At 36.7% G+C, this 25892-nt stretch overlaps 1 protein-coding gene across 1 annotated transcript in view; it reads left to right on the top strand.

Moving 5' to 3' along the window:
- Window positions 1–25892, top strand: part of GPR158 (G protein-coupled receptor 158) — a 322771-nt gene that overhangs the window by 148903 nt on the left and 147976 nt on the right. The window contains exons 3-4 of the mRNA XM_030837212.2: window positions 2032–2134; window positions 19910–20133. Coding sequence (XP_030693072.1) covers window positions 2032–2134; window positions 19910–20133 — 327 coding nt within the window. The remainder of the gene's footprint in view (window positions 1–2031; window positions 2135–19909; window positions 20134–25892) is intronic.

Below are 25892 nucleotides of genomic sequence, written 5' to 3'. Positions count from 1 at the left end.
TGCAAATCAAAACCACAGTGAGGTATCACCTCACACCGGTCAGAATGGCCATCATCAAAATATCTACAAACAAGGCTTCCCTCGTGGCCCAGTGGTTGAGAGTCCACCTGCCGGTGCAGGGGACACGGGTTCGTGCCTTGGTCCGGGAAGATCCCACATGCCGCGGAGCGGCTGGGCCCGTGAGCCATGGCTGCTGAGCCTGCGCGTCCGGAGCCTGTGCTCTGCAACGGGAGAGGCCACAACAGTGAGAGGCCCGCGTACCACAAAATAAATAAATAAATAAAGGGCTTCCCTGGTGGCACAGTGGTTGAGAGTCCGCCTGCCGGTGCAGGGGACACGGGTTCGTGCCCTGGTCCGGGAAGATCCCGCATGCCGCGGAGCGGCTGGGCCGGTGAGCCATGGCCACTGAGCCTGCGCATCCGGAGCCTGTGCTCCACAATGGGAAAGGCCACAACAGTGAGAGGCCCGCGTACCGCAAAAAAAAAAAATTAAAAAATCTACAAACAGTAAATGCTGGAGAGGGTGTGGAGAAAAGGGAACCCTCTTGCACTGTTGGTGAGAATGTAAGTTAATACAGCCACTCTTTAAACAGTATGGAGGTTCCCTAAAAAACTGAAAATATTACTACAGTATGACCCAGCACTTGAGTCAATTGAGAAAACCATAATTCAAAAAGAGTCATGTGTTCATCGCAGCAGTATTTACAATAGCCAGGACATGGAAACAACCTAAGTGTCCATCGACAGATGAGTGGATAAAGAAGATGTGGCACATGTATACAATGGAATATTACTCAGCCATTAAGAGAAACGAAATTGAGTTATTTGTAGTGAGGTGGATGGACCTCGAGTCTGTTATACAGAGTGAAGTAGGTCAGAAAGAGAAAAGCAAATACCGTGTGCTAACATATATATATGGAATCTAAAAAAAAAAAAGGTTCTGAAGAACCTAGGAGTAGGACAGGAATAAACACGCAGGCGTAGGGAATGGACTTGAGGATATGGGGAGGGGGAGGGGTAAGCTGGAACGAAGTGAGAGAGTGGCATGGACTTATAAATACTACCACATGTAAAATAGATAGCTAGTGGGAAGCAGCCGCATAGCATGGGGAGGTCAGCTCGGTGCTTTGTGACCACCTAGAGTGGTGGGATAGGGAGAGTGGGAGGGAGATGCAAGAGGGAGGAGATATGGGGATATTTGTATATGTATAGCTGATTCACTTTGTTATAAAGCAGAAACTAACACACCATTGTAAAGCAATTATACTCCAATAAAGATGTTAAAAAAAAAAAAGAAATGAAGTATGTTAAACAGTTTTGCTAGGGTTCAGTGATATTCTTGAAAGATGCCAATATTAAGCTTTTGGGATGTCCATCATGTCTATTGGTGTGATATATTTGGAAAGCCAATCATTACTTTTCTTCATGTTTATGTACATGTAGAATATTTATCTATGAAACAGATTTTAGGTAAAGAGCACTTCAGATCATTAATTTATCTTTTTATCCTCTTCTGAATTACACTTTAAAGTTTACTTGTTTTGTTATTCCATCCATTTGTATTTTTTAATCTGAGGATGAAATTTGATGAATATTTAATTCTTAAAGGCAATTTCCACATCTTAAATTCTATGTAGCTGTCTGTCCATCTACCTACCTACCTTTACTTTGGTGGAAATATTTCTCATGGAATCACTTTTAAAAATATTTTTATAGACTTAAGAAATATCTCTTAAGGCAATAAGATGATATGTGAGGCATTAAAAAAAACTGCCTATAATTACTTCCTAAGGCAACTGAATGAGTTAAAGACGTATGGCAACTGCAGCTGTAATGGCATATATTTAGAAAGAAAACTACTTTAAAAAAATGTCTGTTGGCAAACAAACCTAAAATAAAGTTCAAAAATGAGATATTTTATTTCTGGAAAATGTGGTATCTCTGTTACCACTTGCAATGATGGATATCTGTGAGTCTTTATACTGTGAAGTAAACTATGATCAACGGTACTGCTGTCTTTTCTTTCTCATAGTGTATGCCGATTAAGGGCCTAGGATTCGTGCTTGGAGCCTATCAGTGCATTTGCAAAGCAGGATTCTATCATCCTCGAGTCTTCTCAGTGAACAGCTTTCAGAGTAAGTGCCCTTTGCTTCTGTGCATATATGTGAATACACATAATATCTATCATAATTAATTATTTGGATTTTCTTTTAACCTTGTTGGAGTTAGATGATTAAATCCCCACTGGTTTGGCATTCTTTCATCACTTAAGGAGCTTTTGCTTTAGTTTGTCATCTCCAATCCTCTGGAGTACCACCAAAAAATGTGGGGTTTTTTTTAGGTATATTTTTGTTTTCAATACATTTTAAATGCCTGGAAATACTGTAGCTACTCAGTGAGACCAGTTGGGATTCAGTTATTGAGAGGTGTTGCTGCAGAAAATTCCTAAAGCTAATTTTGCTAGTTTGCTTATTTTATTTATGTTTTAATTTGTTTGTATGTTAGGTCTCTATGCTGCATGAGGAAGTGCCACAGAGTTAACACCTTAAGGCAACACAATCATATTATCACACAGTTTCAACTGATTAGCTTTTCAGTCAGGGGTTAGCTGGTTCCTCTGCACAGGGTCTCACGGAGCCAAAGTCAAGGGGTCGTCTGCGATGTGATCTGATCTGAGGCTCAGGGACTTCTTTCAAGTTCATTCAGGTCATTGACAGAACTAGGTTCCTTTCAGCTGTATGTGTGAGGTCCCCATTTTATTGCTAGCCACCAACCTGGGCTTACTCTCAGCTCCTAGAAGTCTCCTCAAGGCCTACTCATGTGACCCTTACTTTTCAAGGCCACCAAGAAAATCTCCCCGGTCTGTTCAGATGGAGTCTTATATAATATAATCATTATATCAGTCATGGAAATGACTATCCCATCACTTTGCCATGTAATGTCACTTAATCAAAGGAAAGCCTATCTCATCATACTTACAGGTCCACCATCATTCAAGGGGAGGTGATTATACAGGAGATATACAGGCATACCTCATTTTATCTTGCTTTGCTTCGTTACGCATCAAAGATACTGTGCTTTTTTACAAATTGAAGGTTTGTGGCAACCCTGTATTGTCAGATGATGATTAGCACTTTTTTCTGAATAAAGCATTTTTAAATTAAGGTCTGTATATTGGTTTTTTAGACATAGTGCTATTGTACACTTAATAGACTACAGAATGCTGTAAGCATGACTTTTACATGCAGTGGGTAACCAAAAAAATTCATGTGACTTGCTTTATTGCGATTTCACTTTATTGCAGTGGTCTGAAACCAAACCCACAATATCTCTGAGGTATGCAGGTATTGCAGAATCAAAACTTGCTCACCTGGTTGTTTTAATCTTACTCCAGAAAATGTCAAAGTTACTATTTGAATATTGATTTTTTTTTACTCTACCTCTAGAGAGTGCAGTGTTGCCACGTTGGCTTGTAGCCAGCTATTGGGTATAACAAGAAGGAATGTAGTGGAGAAAGGAGGTACAGGGTTTGGGGTTGCCAAAACTGAGGTACAGGTATCATTTAGGTAGTCATCCATAAATCTTTGTCAGCCTTATTATCGGTCTGTATAGGAATTTGCATCTCTACTGGGCGTAGTTCAAAGTATACAGTGAAATTGAGACCTGAGTGTCTTCCTCTGGGAAACTTGGTAGACATTTATGGATTTTCTTCTTCTTTTTTTCTTGGAAAGCACTGTTCTTCATCTTGAGACAGTTTACACTTGACTTCTAGGTTCTGGAAGTAACATTTTGCTCTCTCCTCAGTCATATAATTCACAGGGTTCAGCCCTTGTTCTGAGTAATAGTTGTTGTAGGCCTCCAAGATGGCCTCCAAGATTCTGCTCCCACATGTGCTGTACAGATCTCCTCCCCTTAAGTATGGGTGGCATCTGTGAATACAACGAGGTACTCACTCCCTTGCTAGGCTATGTTATGTAGCAAAGGTGATGGTATAGTTGCTCAAGTGATTATATTGCATTAAATGAATCCTTCCCATAGTAGCAGACTGGAGAGAGATTCTAGTGCCAGCTTTGAAGAAATAAATTAGCTTGTTGTGAGAGGGCCACGTGGCTAGGACCTGAGGGTGGCCCCTAAGAGCTAAGGCAGCCAGCAAGAAAACAGGAACCTCAGTTGTATAAATGCAAAGATCTATAGGTTCTTCCAACAGTGTGAATACATTTGGAAGCTCCAGATGAGAATATAGCCTAGCCAAAACTTTGGTTTTAGTCTAGTGAGACCCTGAGCAGAGAGCCCAGCTTCACTGTGCCAGACCTCTGATCAACAGAAACTGGGACGTAATGATAGGTGTTTTCAGCCCTAGGTTTCCAATAAGTTATTACACAGCAATAGAAAACTAATACAATAGCAATGACGGTAACATATTTTCAGCATGGATATGATTGTGTGTGTGTGTGTGTGTGTGTGTGTGTGTGTGTGTGTGTGTGTACAAGATCATGGCAATAGCCCAGCTACTTTGGCATTCTTCACATTTATGGTCCAGACATAACATATGATTCAACACTGAAGGATTAAGGGAATAGGTTTTAGCTTATGTTCTGTGAAGGTATTTTGTATCTGGTTTACCCACATTTGTTCTCAGCTCCCACTATGTGACTGAAATAAAACATTTAAATATTGTAGAACTAGAGAATGACTATGCCATTTGCTTATAACACCACCAGGAGAAACTAGTTAACCTTTAACAACTTATCTTTATTTAATTTGCATACTCCTACTTTCCTCCTTATTTTAAAAGCCAGTGCTTTTCACTGGACCTACTCTCTCTAAGAAGGGGCCGCTTCTCTGCATAAGGCTAATAACTCGTGTGTTGTACACACAGCAGCTGTGGAAAGGAGGCCACAGTTTTCAGAAAGATGAGCTATATTTGGGCATACCTGTGATTCAGCTTTGACCTCAGCACATACTTAGCTAGAACTGGCCTGCCTCAATGACAGAAGAGAAAGCTAGCTGCATGTTATAATTTGAAGTCAGTAAAGTGCTCTTTGACCAAAAATGTCTTTCCTGATGGCCTTGTCAGGTTGCATGAAAATCTAACAGTATTCATTCCTTGTCCTAAGGACCAGGAGTTACAGCTCAGTAGGGTATTCTACCAAGGGCTAACCAAACATTTAAAAAAAATTTTGGTTTACTATTAGAATTATACTACATACCTCTGTTTTAATGTGTTAAGTTTTTAATCATAGTAGCCAGGCAATTCATATGGGTAGTCATTTTCATATATTCTTGAGGTGGTTTCTGTGAAGTAAGGAATGACTACATGTATCCCTTGGGCCAAAGGTAAAGAAAGCATCGAAGACCCAATAAATGAGGTAATGTATGCAAAACAGCTAGCATAGTACATGGCACATAATAAGTGTTCATAGATATAGTTAAATAAGTGAATAAGCAAACACATATATAAACACACATCAGTGATACATGTACAGAGAGACTCCTTAAGTGCCATTGGTATTTAGCACTTTGTCTCACATGTTTTATTATATTAGGATAACCAATTTTTTAAACTAGAATTCTTAGAGAATGAATTCTACATAGATCAGAAGGAAGATGGGACAGCAAAAGTCTGTAACAACCAGTGCTGCATTGAGAAGGACAATACAAAGAAGACTTGGGAGTTAAAGGCAACAGGAGGAAATCAGTTGCTTGATAGGGAAAGTGGGATATAGAAAACAGAAAGGGATGCTTCTCAAAGGTAAAATTTACTTATCTATAGCTGTGAATCTAGAAAAAGACCTGAAATTCCCACATATAGTCTTGTATCCCATTTGGAGAGAGGAGCGAAGATGTGGTGTTGATCTCTTAGAGAAAATGTCAGTGTGACTGTGAAAAATCCTGTTAAAATATGAAGTGATTTAAAAATCTTTATTTAGACCTAGGCCCACAGTAAACAGAGAGCTTGTAAAGAACAACAAAGATACGTTCAGATGACTTGATTTAAAACTGTGCTGACAGCCCAGAGACTGTGTTCCTGGCATCTCTTTAGATTGGTGGTCATAGGAGAGCTAATAGGATCTGACATCTGGATAGCAGCAGGATTTCAGAATCGCCAAGTACTGATGTGTAACTGTCTCTTCAAATCCAGGTTGTTCACTTCCAGGCTGTTGAAATACAAGCTTATGACAAGCTCATCTTCCTCAAATCCATCTGTCACAGTTTGAACTCTGTCTTCAGTACAATCTCCTTTCTCTTTCATGGGACACATTACCAGCCTCTCAGTCTTACCTCTCTTGCCTTTTGGATCGACTTCAGCTCACATGCATTTCCAGATAAACTCATCTAACAAATGACCCACATCTAAAAATGACAATCCCTGCTTTGCCAACTCTGTTGATGGTGGGGAAAGAATGCCCCCCCGGGCTTCCCTGGTGGTGCAGTGGTTGAGGGTCCGCCTGCCGATGCAGGGGGCGCGGGTTCGTGCCCCGGTCTGGGAGGATCCCGCGTGCCGCGGAGCAGCTGGGCCCGTGGGCCGTGGCCGCTGGGCCTGCGCGTCTGGAGCCTGTGCTCCGCAACGGGAGAGGCCACAACAGTGAGAGGCCCGCGTACCGCAAAAAATATATATATTTTAAAAAAAAATTAAAAAAAAAAAGGCCCCCCAAAAGCAGAGATTTAAACAATGTGTAGTCTCAGAAGAAAGAAATGGAAAACTGTTTGAAAGCAGGCACAGCATAGGGATGCTGAGCTCCAAGCAAACTGCTCAGCAGCGCTAACCTGTCTCTGGGATGCACATCTTTGTGTTGCACTTGGGTCTCACACTCCCCATTCCTCTTCTGTTTCATGACCGGAGAGCTGGAGATATTTGGCTTTTTGCAGACTAAGTCCAGTCTCTAGTCTAATCCCCAACTTGGAATGGATTAAAAGAGCTTCAATATCATATTCTCATAATCAACATCATTACTTTTGCTCTTGGTCTTACTTAAGCCTTGTGACCTGGTTCTAATCACTTCAGTTGTAGTAGCAAAATTCTCCATCTAACTGCCTGGGCCTATACTTTTGTCTGTCATTTGCCTAATTTTCAGTTTTTACATCTTCTTTCATTAGTCCTGTTTATAGGGATTGGAGTCCAGGCACTAAATGTCTGGCAGATAGGGTTATTTGCCAGTGGAAGAGTTCCCAGTGCCGCCAATCTTCTTGGACTATTGACTATCTCATTTACCTCGTCTGTCTTTAACTAGTTCTTTTCAGTTATTGGAACACTCCATACCATGTTGGATTTCCCTGGTTGCCGATCTCAGAGCTGTATTTCTACCATAGTTTAATATAATAATTAAGAGCATAGTCTTTGGAATAAGTCTAATTTAGGTTTGAATCCTGGCTCCATTACTTACTTGCACTGTGCTAAATTATTTAACTAACCTAAACTTCAATTATGCCATACATAAAATTGGGATAACACCATCTGCTTTATAGAATAAATAAGGATTCAATGATGTAATGAATATAAAGTTCTAATCATAGTAATTGGGACGTATTAAATGCTCAAAAATATTGTTACTTTTATGGTAACTATTGGAAAGCTTGTATTTATTCTGCTTACCCCTTTCCTCAGATATTCCGCCCATTTTCATCCCTTCCGTCTAGTATTTGCTCCACTTCCCAGCTGAGGAACACATTTTCAAGTTCCAGAGTTTTTCAGCTTTATCCTTAAAATGGGCCTCGCTATGAGATGTAATAGTCCACTCAAAGTCTTCCTTCTCCCCTACCAGCTGAAATTTTACTTTGTTAGATTTTCCCTTAGGTATTTCATTCTTTTTATTTGTTTACATTATTAGACTGCTAATTAGAGATTCACTTGTGTAACAATCAGCTTCCCCCAAGTATTAAAAAACCTCTGGCAGGGGAATTGGACTGTCAATTATTCATACATTAGCTCATTGTAGTAAGCGGAACAGTGCCCCCTAAACCCCAAAAGATGTGCATGTTCCAATTTTCACAACCTGTGAAAATGGTACTTCACATGGCAAGAAGGGACTTCTCAGATGTGATTAAATTACAAACATTGAGATGGGGAGATTATCCTGGATTCTCCAGGTGGGTCCAGCCTAATCACATGAGTCCTGAAAAGCAGAGAACCATTCCCAGTGGTAGTTAGAGATAGATGTAAGGACACAAGGAGGGACGCTTGAGAAATGCTACATCACTGTCTTTGAAGATGGAGGAAGGGGTCCACAAGCCAAGGAATGGAGGTGGCCTCAAGAAGCTGGAAAAGGCGAGGAAATAACGTCTCTCCTGGACTCTCCAGAAGAAAATGCAGCCCTGCTCACACCTTGGTGATAGCCCAGTGAGACCCATATCAGACTTCTGAGCTATAGAAATATCAGGATGAACATAACTGTAGTTGACTCTTGAACCACACAGGGTTAGGGGCACTGGCCCCTGTGAAGTTGAAAATCTGTGTATAACTTTATAGTCGGCCTGCCTTATCTGTGGTTCCACATACATTGATTCAGCCGACCATGGATCATGTAGTACCGTAGTACATATGCAGTGAGAAAAATCCACGTGTAAGTGAACCTGCACAGTTCAAACCTGTGTTGTTCAAGGGTCAACTGTGTATTATATTTCATGTAAGAAGCAGTATAGAGATTTGTGTTGTTTTAAGATACCAGATTTGTGGTAATTTGTAATAGAAAACCAGTACACTCAGTATGTTTGTTTCCCACTCGGCATTCATTCCAGTGTTCACAGTAGGCCATATGTTTTTTCTAGAGGAAACTGTTCATAATTGCAAATGATTGCTGACTTAGACAATTTATAATCTAGCAGGCTCTTTGTATGAGGATGGCCTTTGAGTCAGACAGACGGATTTGAGTCTTATCTCCACTTACTCACAGGAGACTTGGGAAGTTTCTCATATATTCTGAGATTCTCCCCTTATTCATACATCAGGAAGAGTGAAATCTATGCCCTTGGTAGTTATGAGGAGTAATTGAGATAACATGATATCCCCCAAATTATAGTGATTATTATATTAAAGCGAATATGGAGAATTTAGTCTTTTTATTTATAGTACTTATGTATTGGGTGTTGTGGAGATTGAATAATAGTCCATAGGCAAAAAAAAAAAAAAATCCATTCGTGTTTAATAATTTTATAATTCAGATCAGAAACGTTCCAAGATCTATCTAAGGTGGTATTTTTGTCCAAAGAAAAATACTACTACAGTCACTTATAAGAAATAAAAATCTAGAAGACAATAGAAAAGTGAATATAAGATGTATATGTAAGCATACAGAAATTCAGGGAAAGATTGACTATATTCATAGTGAGGAAATATAAATTAAAAAATTTTTGCTCTGGGCTTCATTTTGAGCTTATTGTTACAGCTAGCCATTCATGATATAAGTGCATGAAAGTATATTAGCTACTCCTGATTTTAGGATATGCAAATATGTATTCATGTCCTAACAGTAGCAATCTTTTTGGACAACAGTGTGAGCATAACCACAGTTTGCTAACTGTTCTCTCCTCATGAATATTATACATATTGAACCAAATATGCACAGAAATCTCCTGAGTGTATTAGAGCTACTCATGTGCATGTACCTATTTCCACTTAATTTTTGGATGTGATTTTATCAAGCTGGAGACTGGAGGCAGATTACTTCATCATCTTAAACAGATGAAATAATGAACAAATATATCTTCCCATTGTTAGCTCATTGCAGCATTTTAACTGTAAACATTGATTGATGAATACGTTCCCTCCAGTTCTAATGAAAAATCAGATATGTGTATGGAAAAGAAGAAGATGTTTACCCTAATAATGATGTCAGATGAGCATTATTTGTATGGAGAGCTGATGCTGAACCCTCATTGTCTGACTTGATTCTTTGTTACTTCCAGCTGAGTTATGTTCATTGTCTGTGATTCATCTTTTTCTCTCATGCCTGTTGAATGGAAAGAAGAGGGGTCTGTGACATATAAACACATGGGGCTGGTCTTGCAAAGGTCCAAGCTCTAAGCTGCTTCTGCCTGAACCAGTTCCTAGCACTGAGGGCCACAACACCTCTAAGAAGGGACCTCTGATCAGCTGGTTTGTTGATTGGTTTATGTGTCTGAAAATCCATCTGTCAAAAATACTACTGGGCACTGCCTCTGTGCCAGACATTGTTTAGAACTGGAGAAAAAGGAGTAAAAAAGCGAGGTTTCTAAGCTTCTAGGACAGACCCATCATCTTCCCAGAACATATTGCAATACCCGCAAACAACAAATGAGGGCAATCTTGAGTAAAATATAACTCACTGTCCGATATTAGTAAATTAGGTCAAATGTAAGAGCTTTAAGGTTTAACAGGCTTTCAAGGGTAGGTATGGTTTCTATCCAGATACTCAAATGTCCAAATGTTGTGTTTTTACTATTGTGAAAACACAAGTTTATACTTCTGGCACTTAAGTGTCTTAATCAGCAAAACCCTTAATACAATAGTGATATTTCTACCTAATATTTATACTATGAAGACCTGAAATATATAACTTCTGCTTCAATCCCCCCTCCCCCCTCAAACTCATTCCTCATTTTTTTCTAAATCAGAAACTCAGTGTTTTTCTTCCATAAAATATAGGAAGAAAACTTTCTGGGGTACATTTTGAAATATGTGCACAAGTTGTAAAAAAGGTAAATACATTTTGATGTACCAGTTTGACACTTCTATAATTTATGCCCAGGGGGTATCAATCTAAGAGATTAAGAAAGATGTATTTTTTTTCTATTAAAAAAATAGAGGAGGAGCAGTAGGAGAGAAGTTTCCCTTTAGTTTGTTCATTTGTTAAATCTTCAGAAAATATTTTAAAAACTAGTATTTTAAGAAAACTTCTGAAAAGTTTTAGTGTTTCATCAGCAGTGACTGAAATTACCACTTGGATTTTTATGACAAATAAAATTTCTCAATGTATACACAATGTAATTTTTTTTTTTTTTTGGCAGCCGGCATTCAAATAGAATTTTGCCACATGAGTTTTCTAATGTTACCTTCTAATTCCGTTTGCAATTCCCTTCAAAGGAAAAGGATGGTATTACCTTGTTAAAGGAAAAAGTTTAAGATATTTCTACTTAATATTATGTATAAGGACAACTTTTAATTAATGAGTAATGCAGTTTATTCTTTACTGAACTTTTTTGTGGAAACAGGTATGGCTAGGTAGGAATGACAGCACTATTTTTTTTTTAACATCTTTATTGGAGTATAATTGCTTTACAGTGTTACTTTCTGCTGTATAAAAAAGAGAATCAGCTATATGTATACATATATCCCCATATCCCCTCCCTCTTGCACCTCCCTCCCATCCTCCCTATCCCACCCCTCTAAGTGGTCACAAACCACCGAGCTGATCTCCCCTTGCCATGCAGCTGTTTCCAACTAGCTATCTGTTTTATATTTGGTAGTGTATATATGTCAATGCTACTCTCTGACTTTGTCCCAGCTTACCGTTCCCCCTCCCCATGTCCTCAAGTCCATTGTCTATGGGAATGATAGCACTGTTAACTGAAATTCAGATTTCATAAGACAGTATGTCTAAGCACATTATTTAAAACTGTATCTCCTCATTTTTTTGGGTTATTTTGAATTGTCTAATTTATTTCAATAGAAGTTTTTAAAAAATCCCCAAATGGGGTGAAATATTTAGAAAGGCATTGTTAACAGTGTTAACTATCCTAATCTTATTAGAATATCATAAGCAGTACAAAATTTAAAAGAACAGCATAAAAATGAAGGACTCACTAAGAAATAATCTTTATTTCCTGATTTAATGATGTAAAGTATTGCACTTTATTATTTCATGTAAAAAATGTAGCCAACAGTAACATACAGATATATAATTTAGTATTTATTTTATGCATTTAATAAACTTTTTTTTTTTTTTGTGGTACATGGACCTCTCACTGTTGTGGCCTCTCCTGCTGCGGAGCACAGTCTCCGGACGCGCAGGCTCAGCGGCCATGGCTCACGGGCCCAGCCGCTCCGCAGCATGTGGGATCTTCCCGGACCGGGGCACAAACCTGTGTCCCCTGCATCGGCAGGCGGACTCTCAACCACTGCACCACCAGGGAAGCCCTAATATACATTATTTTTCAACAGCTGTATGTTTGCTGTATGGTACATTCTTAAAAATATGCTGATCATAGTTTGTAAAACAAAAACCTTATAAAACAGCAAAATTTGCAAACTGATCAGAAAAGTGTTTTGGGAGACTAGAAAAAATACTTTTTTGTTTAATCGTGTTTCAGATCAGAGACTAGAGATGTGGCATCTAAATGTAATGCATGATCCTGGATTTCATCCTGGATAGATAATAGCTACAAAGGACATTACTCTGAGAATTGATGAAATTTTAATATGGACTGTTCATTAAAAAAAATTTCATCAGTATTAAGGTTCCCAACTTCGATCATTGTAATGTGCATTTGTATGAGAATGCTCTTTTCTCAGGACATACAAGCTTAAGTGTTTATAGGTAGAGAGATACAATATCTCAAATGGTTCAGAAAAAAATAGTATACATATACATTTTTAAACATCAGTTTTATATTGAGAACATATGAATGATAAATAAATGCTATAGAATATAAATAATTAGTGAATCAGGGTAAGAAATATATAGGATTTCTTTTTTATATTTGATAAATTTGTTACATTTTGTAAATTTAAGGTGTACAGTGTGTTACTTTGATACATTTATATATTGTAATATGACTGCCATTGAAGCAATATTTATCACATTACATCATTATAGTACAATATTATTGTCTGTATTCATTGTACTGTGCATCATATCTCTATGGCTTATTTACTACTCCTTACAAGTTTGTAGTTTTAAACACCATCAATTTTAACCCGTCACCTCCTATAGCTGGTAACTACCATTTTACTCTCTGTGTTTTACAGGTTCGACTTTTTTAAATTCCACGTATGATTCTCTATTAGTGATATCATATAGTACTTGCCTTTCCCTATCTGACTTACCTTGCTCAGCATAATGTACTCGAGGTCCATCCATGTTGAAACAAATGGCAGGATATCCTATTTTCTCATGGCTGAATAATATTCCACTGTGTATATGTGCCACATCTTTTTATTCCATTTATACGGATTTCTTGCAGCTATTCTGTGCATTTCAAATTATATCAAATTAGAAGCTACAAAAATAGAATTTTCACAATTTCAGAGGTCTAAAAGTTTTCAGTAATTGTAGCATTGGTGGGTTAATTAGGCCTTTGGGATTTGGAGCAAAATTTACTTTGTTGCTCACTGCTATCTAGAGGGTCCTGGTTTTAAATATTTAGTTTTTATTATAAAAATTATATACACATTAAAGAAACTTTGGAATGTATAGAAAAGTAGAATTTAAAAGGCATTTGAAAATCTATTGGTCATTTAATTCTTTAAGATTATAGTTTTTATACAATAGTCTCTCTATATATAATCTTTCTAAAACTTGGTGTAAATGTCCAGAGGTTATATGTTTTTCTGATGTCAATGTAAAAAAATTAAGGTAAGCAAATAGATTAACATACTGTTTACGAATTGTCACAATTTATCTTGATGGGCTCCTGTTTACAGGTGAATGTTTTAGATTCACCAGTGCTCCTGTGGAGCTACTGTAACCTTCTCCCTATGCCCTCTATAGTTTTGCTCAAGGCAGCATATTTGATCACCCATATAATGAACTGAAAACCTCCTATTGCCAAAGTTAATAGCTCTTCATATTTGCCATTTGTCTTCAGGAAGTATTTGCTTCATCTGGAAGTTCCAAGTATCAACTTTGTTTTTAAGCCTTAGCAAAGCAGATTGGGATTCTGGAGGATGCCTGGAGGATGTTTCAAGTTGCTCAGAATCAAATTATCATCCAAGATGATTTCTAAACAGTAATATTAAGTAATAGCTTATATTCTTAATGTATCTTTCTAGTTTATGTCTAGCATCTTGAAAAATATAATTTTTATGCATAACTGGTTTGAGAACACAAAGAAAGATTTGAGTTGAATGTGATTTTCAACTATACATTCGTATTACAGGTCAATTAATTTATTCTTTTGAGAGATCACTTTTATCATTATCAATTATTTCCTGACTATCCAGTATGTATAAATTACTGTGTTTGGTGCTGAGTATATAAAGAGGTATATAAATCACAGTCCTGTTCTCTAGGAACTTAAAATTTTAAACCATCATAAACTTAAAGTGCCATTCAGTAGATTAACAAAAAGCCCATTATTATTATCTAGTAGTAGTGTGATTTCTACTAACTGCATGTATACTCTTGTTCTAGGTAGAGAACTTCAGCCTAAATTAATAAACTATTTTTGGAACCAGAAGATTATTTAATCATGCTTTGCGTCCTACAGGAAACAGTTAAATGTAAAAAGCTCTATCCTTAATTTTAGCTTTTTTGAGCTTTAGAAATCAAATCTCTTGACTTTCAGTTTTGCTTTCTCTCCATTTTAACACTTTGTGTCCCTTATAGAATCTCATGATTTTTCATAATCAAATAAAGTGAAGGCAATTATTAGAGAGGAAGTTTCTCATGGCAGCACTTCACCGTTTGACATTTGTGAGTTGATCTTGTGATTATTTTGAGCACAAAGGATAAGATGTTATCATAATTTATCTTCCAACAAATTGCTTTTTATCCGTGAATATTGAAACACTCATTTAACCAACATAACTTAGTATTACCTGTATCAGGAAATATAGAATTGTTTGGAATTATGTCAGTTTACACCCTGAATCTAGCTATTACTATCTCAGTAGACATAATACCCATTAGCTATTATTTCAGTCCTACCTGAGGAAGATAATGGGCTTCTCTGTGGTATGTCCTGTACTCATGATTGTATTTTATAGCCCAGTATACGTTGGGTCTTTTGCAATTTTAATCTAGGTTGGGAAATAAAAATATAAAACCATAGTCTTACTTTAGAGAGTTCACAGTTTATTTGGGTTCAGCATATGGATGTGTGGAACTCTAGCAGTAAGCACAGCAGAGGGACACAGGCAATTAAAAATAGTCATAACGGCTTGGAGCAGCAGGAAGGGAAGTGAACAGAGACAGAGTGGATCAGGTGTGAAAAGTTCTCTGTGTTGGTGTGGAGATAGAGAATAATGGGGCAGGGTAGTTGCATTTGGACAACAGACTGCCTGAGATTCTGTGTTCCTGAATTCCACCTCCCATTCTCTGCTTCAACAGGTTGAATCTAAACAAGTAACAGTCTCTCCAGTAAATCAGAATTGGGGGATATTGTGATCACTATGAAAGAACCTTGGTTTATGCACAAGAAAATATGCCAATGTAGAGGGGGCCATAACTAGGAAAAAGATAGATGTGCAACAAAATTGGATTAGTGGAAGAAATGTATATCTTTCTCTCATATGCAGAAATGGTATATAAGTCTGATTTAGGAATAAGATTTTCTAGTAAAAGAAAGAAGGAAAGAAAAGAGAGCCTAATTAAAAAAAATATATATATATTGAATTTAATTATATACATTTAATATACACAAAATAAATTTCACAAAGAATGTACTCCATTTTTAATTGCAGGAGAAATTTTTTTCTTTTTTAATCCTTGGATATGTCTTATGAAAAGGAAACAAATAACTAAACCCAAATGTTTAGAGTGTTGCAGAATGCCTTATGGGTCTTTGACAATACTCTAAAAATATCAGTTGTTGAATTTGGCAAAGTCTGAGAAGAGAAACTGTTTTGCCTTTTGTTTTTTCCTAACATGAAATTAAGGTTTTTCCTTTGGTGATGACTTAAAGCTCATTGAGCTTTGGATAGTTTGATCAACCTAGTTTATTAGAGCATCTCACCATACTGTGATTTGGTTACAATCTGTATAATAGGGAACTGGAGAGAGTTCTACTCGTTATTTTTTTTTAATATAATTTAATTTATTTTTTATTTTTTATTTTGACTGCCATATGGCATACGAAATCTTAGTTCCTTGAACAGGGATGGAACCTGTGCCCCCTGAAGTGCAGAGTCCTAACTACTGGACCACCAGGGAATTCCCCGGGTTCTACTCTTTAAGTGTGATAGTTTAAACTGGGAGTAATTCATTGCATTGTCTACTATCTTTAGGAAACGGATTAGACATGTATTGTAAAGGAAAGAAAAGGACCACAGGCAAGAATAAACTACCTCTGCAGAGTAATTTGCTTTGTAAACATGTAGGAAAGTGTTTAACAACGTAATTAGAGTTGTCTGTGAGATCTACTAGTCCTAGGCTTGCTGACCTCTCTAAGTCCAGCTTATGGTCAGCATGTTCTTCAAATCTAGGGGACACCATTCAAATTGTATTCTATATGACTTTGGCACTTAGAAGCCATCTTTTGTGTGTGTGTGTGTGTGTGTGTGTGTGTGTGTCCTGTATCACAAACTCTGGATGTACCTCAGATTTTAGCTACCTGTTGGGTTCAGAAGGACTATTTCATAAAACAAAGATTTTCTCTACATACTTTTTCTTTACTGCTTTAACTTTTGTTGTGGTTCTGTTTATGGTAGTTGGTTTATTTGAAGAGTGTTTGCACTTGTTAGGAATCACCGTCCTTTTTTACAAATGTCCAGTGTCTGTAAAACCATTACTTTTTAAATATTTTGCCCATTTTTTCATCATTTCTGATGAAAAAGTAAATTCAATCCCCATTCTTCCATCTTGGCCCGAAGGGGAAATCCTGACCTCTGTCTCCCACATCTGTTCTTAGAGCCCTTGACATTTTTGTCAGCCTCATCAGACCATCTGAATCCTTGACAATTTTCTTAATCTTTCTCAGTACAGTGACTCTTTCTGGCTTCACCTATACGACTCTGCACTTTTTACTCAAGAGTTTATTAATTCATTGTTTTCTTAGTAACCTAGGTTTTCATACTTCATAGATTTTGATTTGTGTGCCTGTTATTCCTCAAGTTTGTATCTATATTACATACCTGTTTCTCACCCTTTCACATGCCGCTTGGCCCTACCTCTTACTCTAGCCATTGCCATGATTATTTTCTGAAAGCTTTGAACAGCTTTGCATAAGTACATTTGTACTACTCTTTGCCTCAGACTGGCACCTCAGACCATACTTCTGCCTTTCTGTTCTGCTGTGGGCACCACTGAAGTAATTTTTCAGGGTGCAGGAACCTGCTCTGGGCTCATGAGTACGTAACCCAGAAATGTGTGGAAATTAATGACTCTGGTGGCCACCCTTGACCAATAAGTAAGGTTGATGATGGGGAAATGTTTTCCTGTTTAATCCGTTAGATTGACTCGTACGCAGGAGGCCCCTGGAAGACTGAGCACTGGCTACCCCGAGGGAGTAAAGGCAGCATGGGTTTCCTTCTCCCCAGCAATGCCATTGTCACAATCCTCTTTATTTTCTCCCCTCGACTGCTTTATCCTCCCCATTCGTTTCTATGCTACTGAAAATTGTAGAAAATAAAAAAACTCTCTTGACTAGATCTCCCAGTAGATCATATCATCTTATCCAGACTGGGTTCATTTTCTGCCAAGTGATCCAACTGGTCTTCTTGTGTTTAACTGCTTCCTTAATCTTTCATGTCTTCATACTCAAAACTGGCCACCTTCACACATATTCTTACCTGAGCTGTTAAGAAGTATAAGACTTTACAAGATTAGCTTCCACATTTTCTTTCTTCAATACATCAAAATGATTTTGAACTGATTCCTCCTCTCTATAAAAAATACTTAAAATATCTTTAATATACCTCTACTTTCTAGTGTTAAAAGAAGTGACATCAATTATTAGAGTTAATTTCCCCAACTATGCTCTTGATTACCTCCAATCCTAACTTCTAAAGTCTTTACCAATCTTCTCAATCTTTTTTTAATTTCCAGTGCCTCCTTTTGCTGACTATAGCTATGTTCAGATCTCACCTGTAATGGAAGAAAACGAAACACAAAACCAAAATCCTTTTTTTTGACCCCATTATTATTATACCTATTAACCACGAGCTTTTCTTTCCTTTTGTATTCAATGGAACATTGACTGAAACAGTATTCTATTTTATTACGTATTTATTCCTTAAGCCCTGACAACCTAATTTCAATCTCTACCACTCTCCAGAAACTACTGTCTTAAAGGTCAGTGAAGGATGAAATAATCATTAAACCTCATAGTTTCCTCAGGCATCCTCTCTGATCACATTCCAGCATGTTCCAGTAAATTCCAGTTTTCTTCTATGACATTGTGAAAACTTCTACCTATTTAACTTCTTCCTCTTTGCAGTTCCTGATCAATACCTTATCTACTCCCAGAGTTCTCTGTAAGTTCTTTCACTGACACTGATTCTTCTCCCACACTCCATTCTTGTATTATTTCTCATTTCTTATTGTATATTTCTCCTGGACAATGAATTGGATGGCAAATTTAACTTATCTGCAATGGAGCTTGTCATTCCCACTGACTCCCTTCATATCTCAGCTGTTTCTTGTAACTTCCTTGTTTTTGATCAGTAGTGCCTTTCTTTAAGACACCAGTGGATTCCTAATTACTCTTTGCGTCTCCCATATTTGGAGAAGAGAAAGCAAGGCACTGTGATTTACATACACTATCTCATTTAATCCCCACAGCAATTCATATTTCATATATAAATAAAGTAAGACCCGAAGTGGTAGGGTGAGTTGCCTAATGTTACAGAGCTGTCTAGGGATGGGAACCATGTCTGCTGGACACTGAAATTCATATGCTTTTCAGTGTGTAACAGAATGAAGACTCTTAAACAGCAGTGTATCCTGAATCAACAAAGAAATATTCAATTATGTTTGCTATTGTATTTATTAAGGAAGGAATGAAGACAAAAATACATCTTAGAAAGACTGTGAACCTTCAACAAGAGATGAAAGTAATAAAGATTTTCTGTTAGACTTTGTGTTATTAAAATGGTGTTAACCAGAATAACTTCTTTCCCAAATTCCTCAATCAAAGTTATGTTATATACTGAGCTGTATTATATACTAAACTGGGTATATATTTACTAATATCTTTCATGTTGAAGTCAGGGTTAGAAATAGGTTTGGGTTTTTTTTTTTAAGTATGTATTATTAATTAGATATTTATCAATGCTAAACTCAACTCAACATTTAAAGAGAATTCTTACCTCTTGGGCTTCAGAGCCACGTTAAGTTTGATAACTGAGACAGAAGAATCTAAAGTTAAAGGGAGATCAGTAGCAGCAGTTAGATTATAGTGTGGAAATGTCCTATAGGTGTGCAGGGTGGGAAATCACGTGAGAGCCTGTAAGTATGGATTGTATTCTGGGCAAATGATGCATCCTCATCAGGCAGTTGCGCACTGAACAACTGTCGATTAAGTACCATTTTATCCAATTTAGACCTAATGAACTTGGTAGACGAGATCCCTGCTGGATTAAGGAGCAATCAGAGTCTTATTTTGGGTTCTGTGCCATCTAGGTCAAGAAGTTTCCAAAGTGTTGTGTATATTTACTTGGTACAAGAATGACACAACTTTCTTATCCTTCCTTCTGTTAATTCCTTAACAAATATTTATGGAATATTATTTGTGCGGTAGGGAGTTTCCATTGGTGAGTGGTAGATAGTGAAATAAAAGACTTAGAAAACTGTTCCTTGCCTCTGAGGAGTTTTAGTTCCATTTTTGCTAATTTTCCTGAATTAGTCTGAATGACAGTTTTTTTTTCTAATCAAAAGGATGAAAAGAATTTTGTTTGAGTCTAAAGACAAAGTAACTCTCTCCTCTAGCAAGAAGATTGATGAAAGGTCTTTAATAAGAGGGAAAAGGAATGAAGACGTGAGGATGTGTTTTGACTCTGTACTCAGTCTCACCTACCTCAGAGGTGCAATGACACTGGTTTTATTTGGAACTTTCAGGAAGGGGTCCGGATCACCATTTTGCAGGAAATGCAATGGATGTGTCAGAAGAAGCCCATGTCTGCCTGCCCTGCAGGGAGGGCTGCCCCTACTGTGCTGATGACAGCCCCTGCTTTGTCCAGGAGGATAAGTACTTGCGACTTGCTATCATCTCCTTCCAAGCCCTGTGTGTGCTGCTCGACTGCGTGAGCATGCTGGTGCTCTACCGCTTTCGCAAAGCAAAGGTAAACCCAGGTACCCTGGTTACCTTTCTTTTTATTATGAAAGGTACCTTTCTTTTTATTCTGGACTGACCTCTTCTTTTCTTTTTCTTTTTTTTTTTTTACGTCTTTATTGGAGTATAATTGTTTTACAATGGTGTGTTAGTTTCTGCTTTATAACAAAGCAAATCAGTTATACATATACATATGTTCCCATATCTCTTCCCTCTTGCGTCTCCCTCCCTCCCACCCTCCCTATCCCTCCCCTCCCAGGCGGTCACAGAGCACCAAGCTGATCTCCCTTTGCTATGCAGCTGCTTCCCACTAGCTATCTGTTTTACGTTTGGTAGTGTATACATGTCCCTGCCACTCTCTCGCTTTGTCACAGCTTACCCTTTCCCCTCCCCATATCCTCAAGTCCATTCTCTAGTAGGTCTGTGTCTTTATTCCTGTCTTACCCCTAGGTTCTTCATGACATTTTTCTTTTTTCTTAAATTCCATAAATATGTGTTAGCATACGGTATTTGTCTTTCTCTTTATGACTTACTTCACTCTGTATGACAGTCTCTAGGTCATCTACCTCATTACAAACAGCTCAATTTCGTTTCTTTTTATGGCTGAGTAATATTCCATTGTATATATGTGCCACATCTTCTTTATCCATTCATCTGATGATGGACACTTAGGTTGTTTCCATCTCCTATTCCATCTCCTAGGCTATTGTAAATAGAGCTGCAATGAACATTTTGGTACATGACTCTTTTTGAATTATGGTTTTCTCAGGGTATATGCCCAGTAGTGGGATTGCTGGGTCATATGGTAGTTCTATTTTTAGATTTTAAGGAACCTCCATACTGTTCTCCATAGTGGCTGTACCAATTCACATTCCCACCAGCAGTGCAAGAGTGTTCCCTTTTCTCCACACCCTCTCCAGCATTTACTGTTTCTAGATTTTTTGATGATGGCCATTCTGACCGGTGTGAGATGATATCTCATTGTAGTTTTCTTAAGCAAGTAGAATTGTTCCAAATCCCATTTGCTTCTCTCTTAAGCAGAAATCTTTCTATAATATGATTGGACTAGAGTGTGAAAGCTATATTTTTCAGCTTCGCAGGAGAAATAGGAATTGAAAATGTGAAACTTTATTATAACGTTTTCTTCTACAGAGTGTTTCTCCCTGTTTACCCTGAAGCTCAAGTACCTCATTGCCTTAAAGGAGTCTTTTACATCATCTCTTCAGACTCTAGAAGAACTTATTTTGCCAGTTCCCAATATATTGTTAATTTTTTCCTAGGTAGAAAGCTTTGTGATATTTATTGTATTTCATTTTAATTTCTCTTAGCCATATTTGAAAAGGGTAAATGGACTCAACTGTTTCTGAGCACATTATACTTTGAAGAATGAATTTATTCATGACCATACATATGGTCTTGCATTAGTATCCCAGAATGATAGTGGTCCTGCACAGAGCTTATATGGCTTTTGAGAGAGGCTGTCCTTTGGTTCTGTTCTGAGGAATCAGAGAGTAGTATAACCATTTGTATGCTTCTGAGTTGGGGGTGGACGAAATACCAAAATATTCAGGGCAAAGCTTTCTGGGGAGCTGTCTTCAGTTGGTCACCCAATTAACTGTATGCAGCCAGTGTTGTGTCAGATTTGTGGTTCTGTTGCTTTCAGAAATGTATTTGTGCCATTGAAAAGAAAAACAAAACTTAAAGTTTCCACCTTTTCTGAATTTGTATGACCCCTTCATGTTAGCAAAGTTGTAGAGATTGGTGTAGATTACAGAACTCATTGAAAGTATAAAGTGTTCCCATTAGAAATTAAAAAAAGAAAACAACTCTATGAATGGCATGTGTTACAAAGCCTCAAATTAACATTTAAAAGAAACCACCTCTTTTGAGATTCTAGGAGAATGTATCCATTATGTTAATGTTATAGACTTTAATAGTTATTTTAAATAGTTTCATTAACAGAAGCATACAACAAATTAGAATCAAACTTTATATCAGCAAGAAAGGTGCAAACTGGCAAATTGCTCTTCATTTAACCAATACTTGTCATTCTTTTGCAACAAAATATGTATTATATGTTAGATTGTATATATAATAAAGTAGCTGGCCAATGGAATTGGGAAATAGCTAACCACTGTTGCCTAGATAAAATTAATTGCTTATTAAAAAGCCTATCACTGGCAGAGCAGGTAGAATTGAAAGGTCTATTTAATAAACTGCTCTGAAGTATCTCTATATAATGTAATTCATTTACACAGTGGATACCACAAAATTCTTTATGAATTTTAATTGATTTTAATCATTAATGATTGTTGTGCTAAATTGAGTTAGTGATATATGACGGTAGAATATTACACAGGATATTAAAAAACTAAGATAGTGCTTGCTAGACCAACGTCTTAATCTATGGTAATGTTACTTAACATTTCTAAAGTTATTAACCTTTTGAATTTCTGTGCACCTTCATATGAAATGCTGCTTTACAAAGCTATCATGAGAATAGATATCTTTACATGTCATTTGGTGAAATTTCTATAGATACAAACTAGTTGGAATACATAAATTAGACATTATCTAATTTTAAGATGGTCACCTTTTGGAGAATCAGTTGGTTTTCACAGAATGTGACATAAGGGGGAGATATTTTTAGGAAAGAAGTTTAAAAAGTCAGTGAACATAGGTCTCATATGTTCACTGTTTCATGAAATGTTATCTTCCTATTTCAATTACCAAAAGCAATGGATTAATTGTAAAAGCGATAAACCATTTCCAGGATAGAGATTGCATATTTAGGGCATGTAGACTTTGGCTTTGCTTTTTAAAGTTTTCACATGTCTTTGCAACATTTCTTTGGATTAAGCAAAAAACTGATGACCCCTCTTGGAGCAAAGTTGATGTTTTCCTTATGAGTTTCCCATTACATTCTTTACCCACTGATAATTAAAAGAACAAAAACCACATAATCTGTCAGTGTACATCTATTCTGACAAAAGAGGAAAAAACCTTAGTTGCAATATAGAAGTAACATTGCGGACAAGTGTGCAGACTCTGGAACCAGATAATTTAGTCTAATTATGAGTATTTTAAGTTAAATGAGGTTTGCTCATGCCTAAAATACCAACTCTGCAGTTGGTAGGTACCAACAATATTGGTCGAAGGTTAGTTTAACATGTTATCATTTTAAACAACACAAACTAGATTCTGCTATATTTTGGGGTGAGGCTGGTGATACAGTGCCACAAAGAGTAAATTAAATTTTACTCTGCACAAACATTTAGAGACATAACTGTATACATTTGCCTTTGTGCCCTGGGTTAAAGATTAAATCTGTCAATAAACTGTGAGTGATTTTAAACCCAGTAAGTTCTTCTAAAGCAACAGCAATTTTTACAACAGTATTTTAAAGATTCTGAATATTAAATATTTGGAACTTATTTCTATTTTTATTTTTTTTTACCAAATATTATGACAAGTCACATCTTTTTCTATTAGCTATTTTGAAGAGAGAGCATAGTTTCTTACAGCTTAATAATGTGAAGTGTTAGTACAATTTATTTTCAAGTGAAAATTTGAAAGAAAAGAAGGTACACTGGAACAGCAGCTTATTCCACTTCTGAAAATAATCTTTTGCTTGATTTATTCTTAGTAAATTTTAGCATGTTTTGTTTGAGCTTAGTGGTTTGGAAAAAATAGTGATAGTCATTTTTTAAAGTGAACATACTGCAGTTTGTATTTTCCCTTCCAGGCCTGTAATAGTTCTTTTTTTAAATTAGAAAAATTGACAGGTGATTTTATAACTGCTCATTTTTGGTTTGGAAAATCAGATGTTTTAATGTAGAGTGTGGCTGAAATTCTACTAGGCTAATTATGATGTTTTAATGCTTATTTTTTTGAAAAAAAGGGAGATGTATTACTTTTTTATTGTGGTAAAATATACGTAACATAAAACTTACCATTTTCTACCATCTTTAAGTGTACAATTAAGTGGCATTAAGTACACTCACATCACTGTGCAACCATCACCACTATTCATTTCCAGAACTTTTGCATCATCCCAAACCAAACTCTGTAATCATTAAACAACTCCCTATTCCCCTAACCCCTGGTAACCTTTATTCTACTTTCTGCCCCTATAAATTTGTTTTTTTCAGAGTACCTCATATGTAAGTGGATACACTATTTGTCCTTTTGGTTTTGGCTTATTTCACCTAGCATAATGTTTTAAAGGTTTACCTATGTTTTAGCATGTATCAGAACTTCATTTCTTTTAATTGATGAATAATATTCCATTGTGTGTATTTACCACATTTCATTTATCTGTTTATCTGTTGAAAGAGTTGTTTCTACCTTTTGGTTATTGTAAATAATGCTATTGTGAACATTGGTGTACAAGTATTTGGTTGAGTCCCCGATTTCAGTTATTTGTATATAACCTAGGAGTAGAATTGTTGAATCACACAGTCATTCTGTGTTTAACTTTTTGAGGAACTACCCAACTGTTTTCCACAGAGGCCAGACCATTTGATATTTTCACCAACAATTCATGAGGGTTCCAATTCCTTCACATCCTCACTAACACTTGTTATTTTCTGTTTTTGTTTTTGTTTTATAATAGCCATCCTAATGAATCTGAAGTGAATTCTCATTGTGGTTTTGATTTGCATTTTCCTAGATATTAGTGGCAGTTGAGCATCTTTTCATGTGCTTATTGGTATATCTTCTTTGCAGAAATGTCTCTTCAGGTTTTTTGTTCACTTTTGAATTGGTTGTTCATTGCTGAGTTGTAGGAGTTCTTTATGTATTCTGAATATTACACTTACCACATAGATGATTTGCAAATATTTTCTCCCATCCTATGGGTTGTCTTTTCATTCTCTTGATAGTGTCCTTTGATGCCCAAAAGTTTTTAATTTTGATAAAGTCCAGTTTACCTACATTTTCTTCGGTTGCCTGTACTCTTGGTGTCATATCTGAGAAATCATTGCCAAAGCCAATATCATGAAGCTTTCCTGCTGTGTTTTTTTTCTAGGAGTTTAATAGTTTTAGGCCTTATATCAGACTTCAATCCATTTTTAGTTAATTTTTGTATATGTTGTAAGTTAAGGGCCCAACTTCATTCTTTTGCATTTGGATGCCTAGTTTTCTCAGCACTATTTGTTGAAGAGAATATCTTTTCCCCGTTGTGTGTTCTTGGCACTCTTATCAAAGATCATTTGACCACACACGTGGGTTTATTTCTGGGCTCTCTATGCTGTTCCATTTGGTCTATGCCTTTATGTCAGGATCACACTGTTTTGATTACTGTAGCTTTGTAGTAAGTTTTGAAATTAGGAAGTGTGAGGCCTCCAAATTTATTTTTCTTTTCAAGGTCTTTTTGGGTCCCTTAAGATTCATGGAATTTTCATGAATTTTAGGATGTGTTTTTCTATTTATGGGAGGGAGGTGCAGCATAATACATGAAAAGGAGTAGAATGGTTAGAAACCAAGAGCTAGTACCTTCAATGCAGCTAGCTATAGGGGTACTTATGGAAGTTCCATAGTGGTTTACAAATTTTTTTCTTAAACCTTGTTCTAATACTGGCTAAATACTACACTCAACATAAGATGATGTTGTATATTTCTGTCAATTTATGGTAGACAGTATTTCCCTCAATTTCCGTTTTCCTAAGGGCTACAATGTTGATCTTGACTCTTACCAGATATTTTAACTCTACTGAACTAATAAAATACCACACAGTATCACAACAATAATATTTCACTCCCCTTTAT

This window comes from Globicephala melas, chromosome 2 (genome assembly GCF_963455315.2).
Source record: "Globicephala melas chromosome 2, mGloMel1.2, whole genome shotgun sequence".
Classification (NCBI taxonomy): domain Eukaryota; kingdom Metazoa; phylum Chordata; class Mammalia; order Artiodactyla; family Delphinidae; genus Globicephala; species Globicephala melas.
This window is presented reverse-complemented; position numbering and strand designations above follow the sequence as displayed.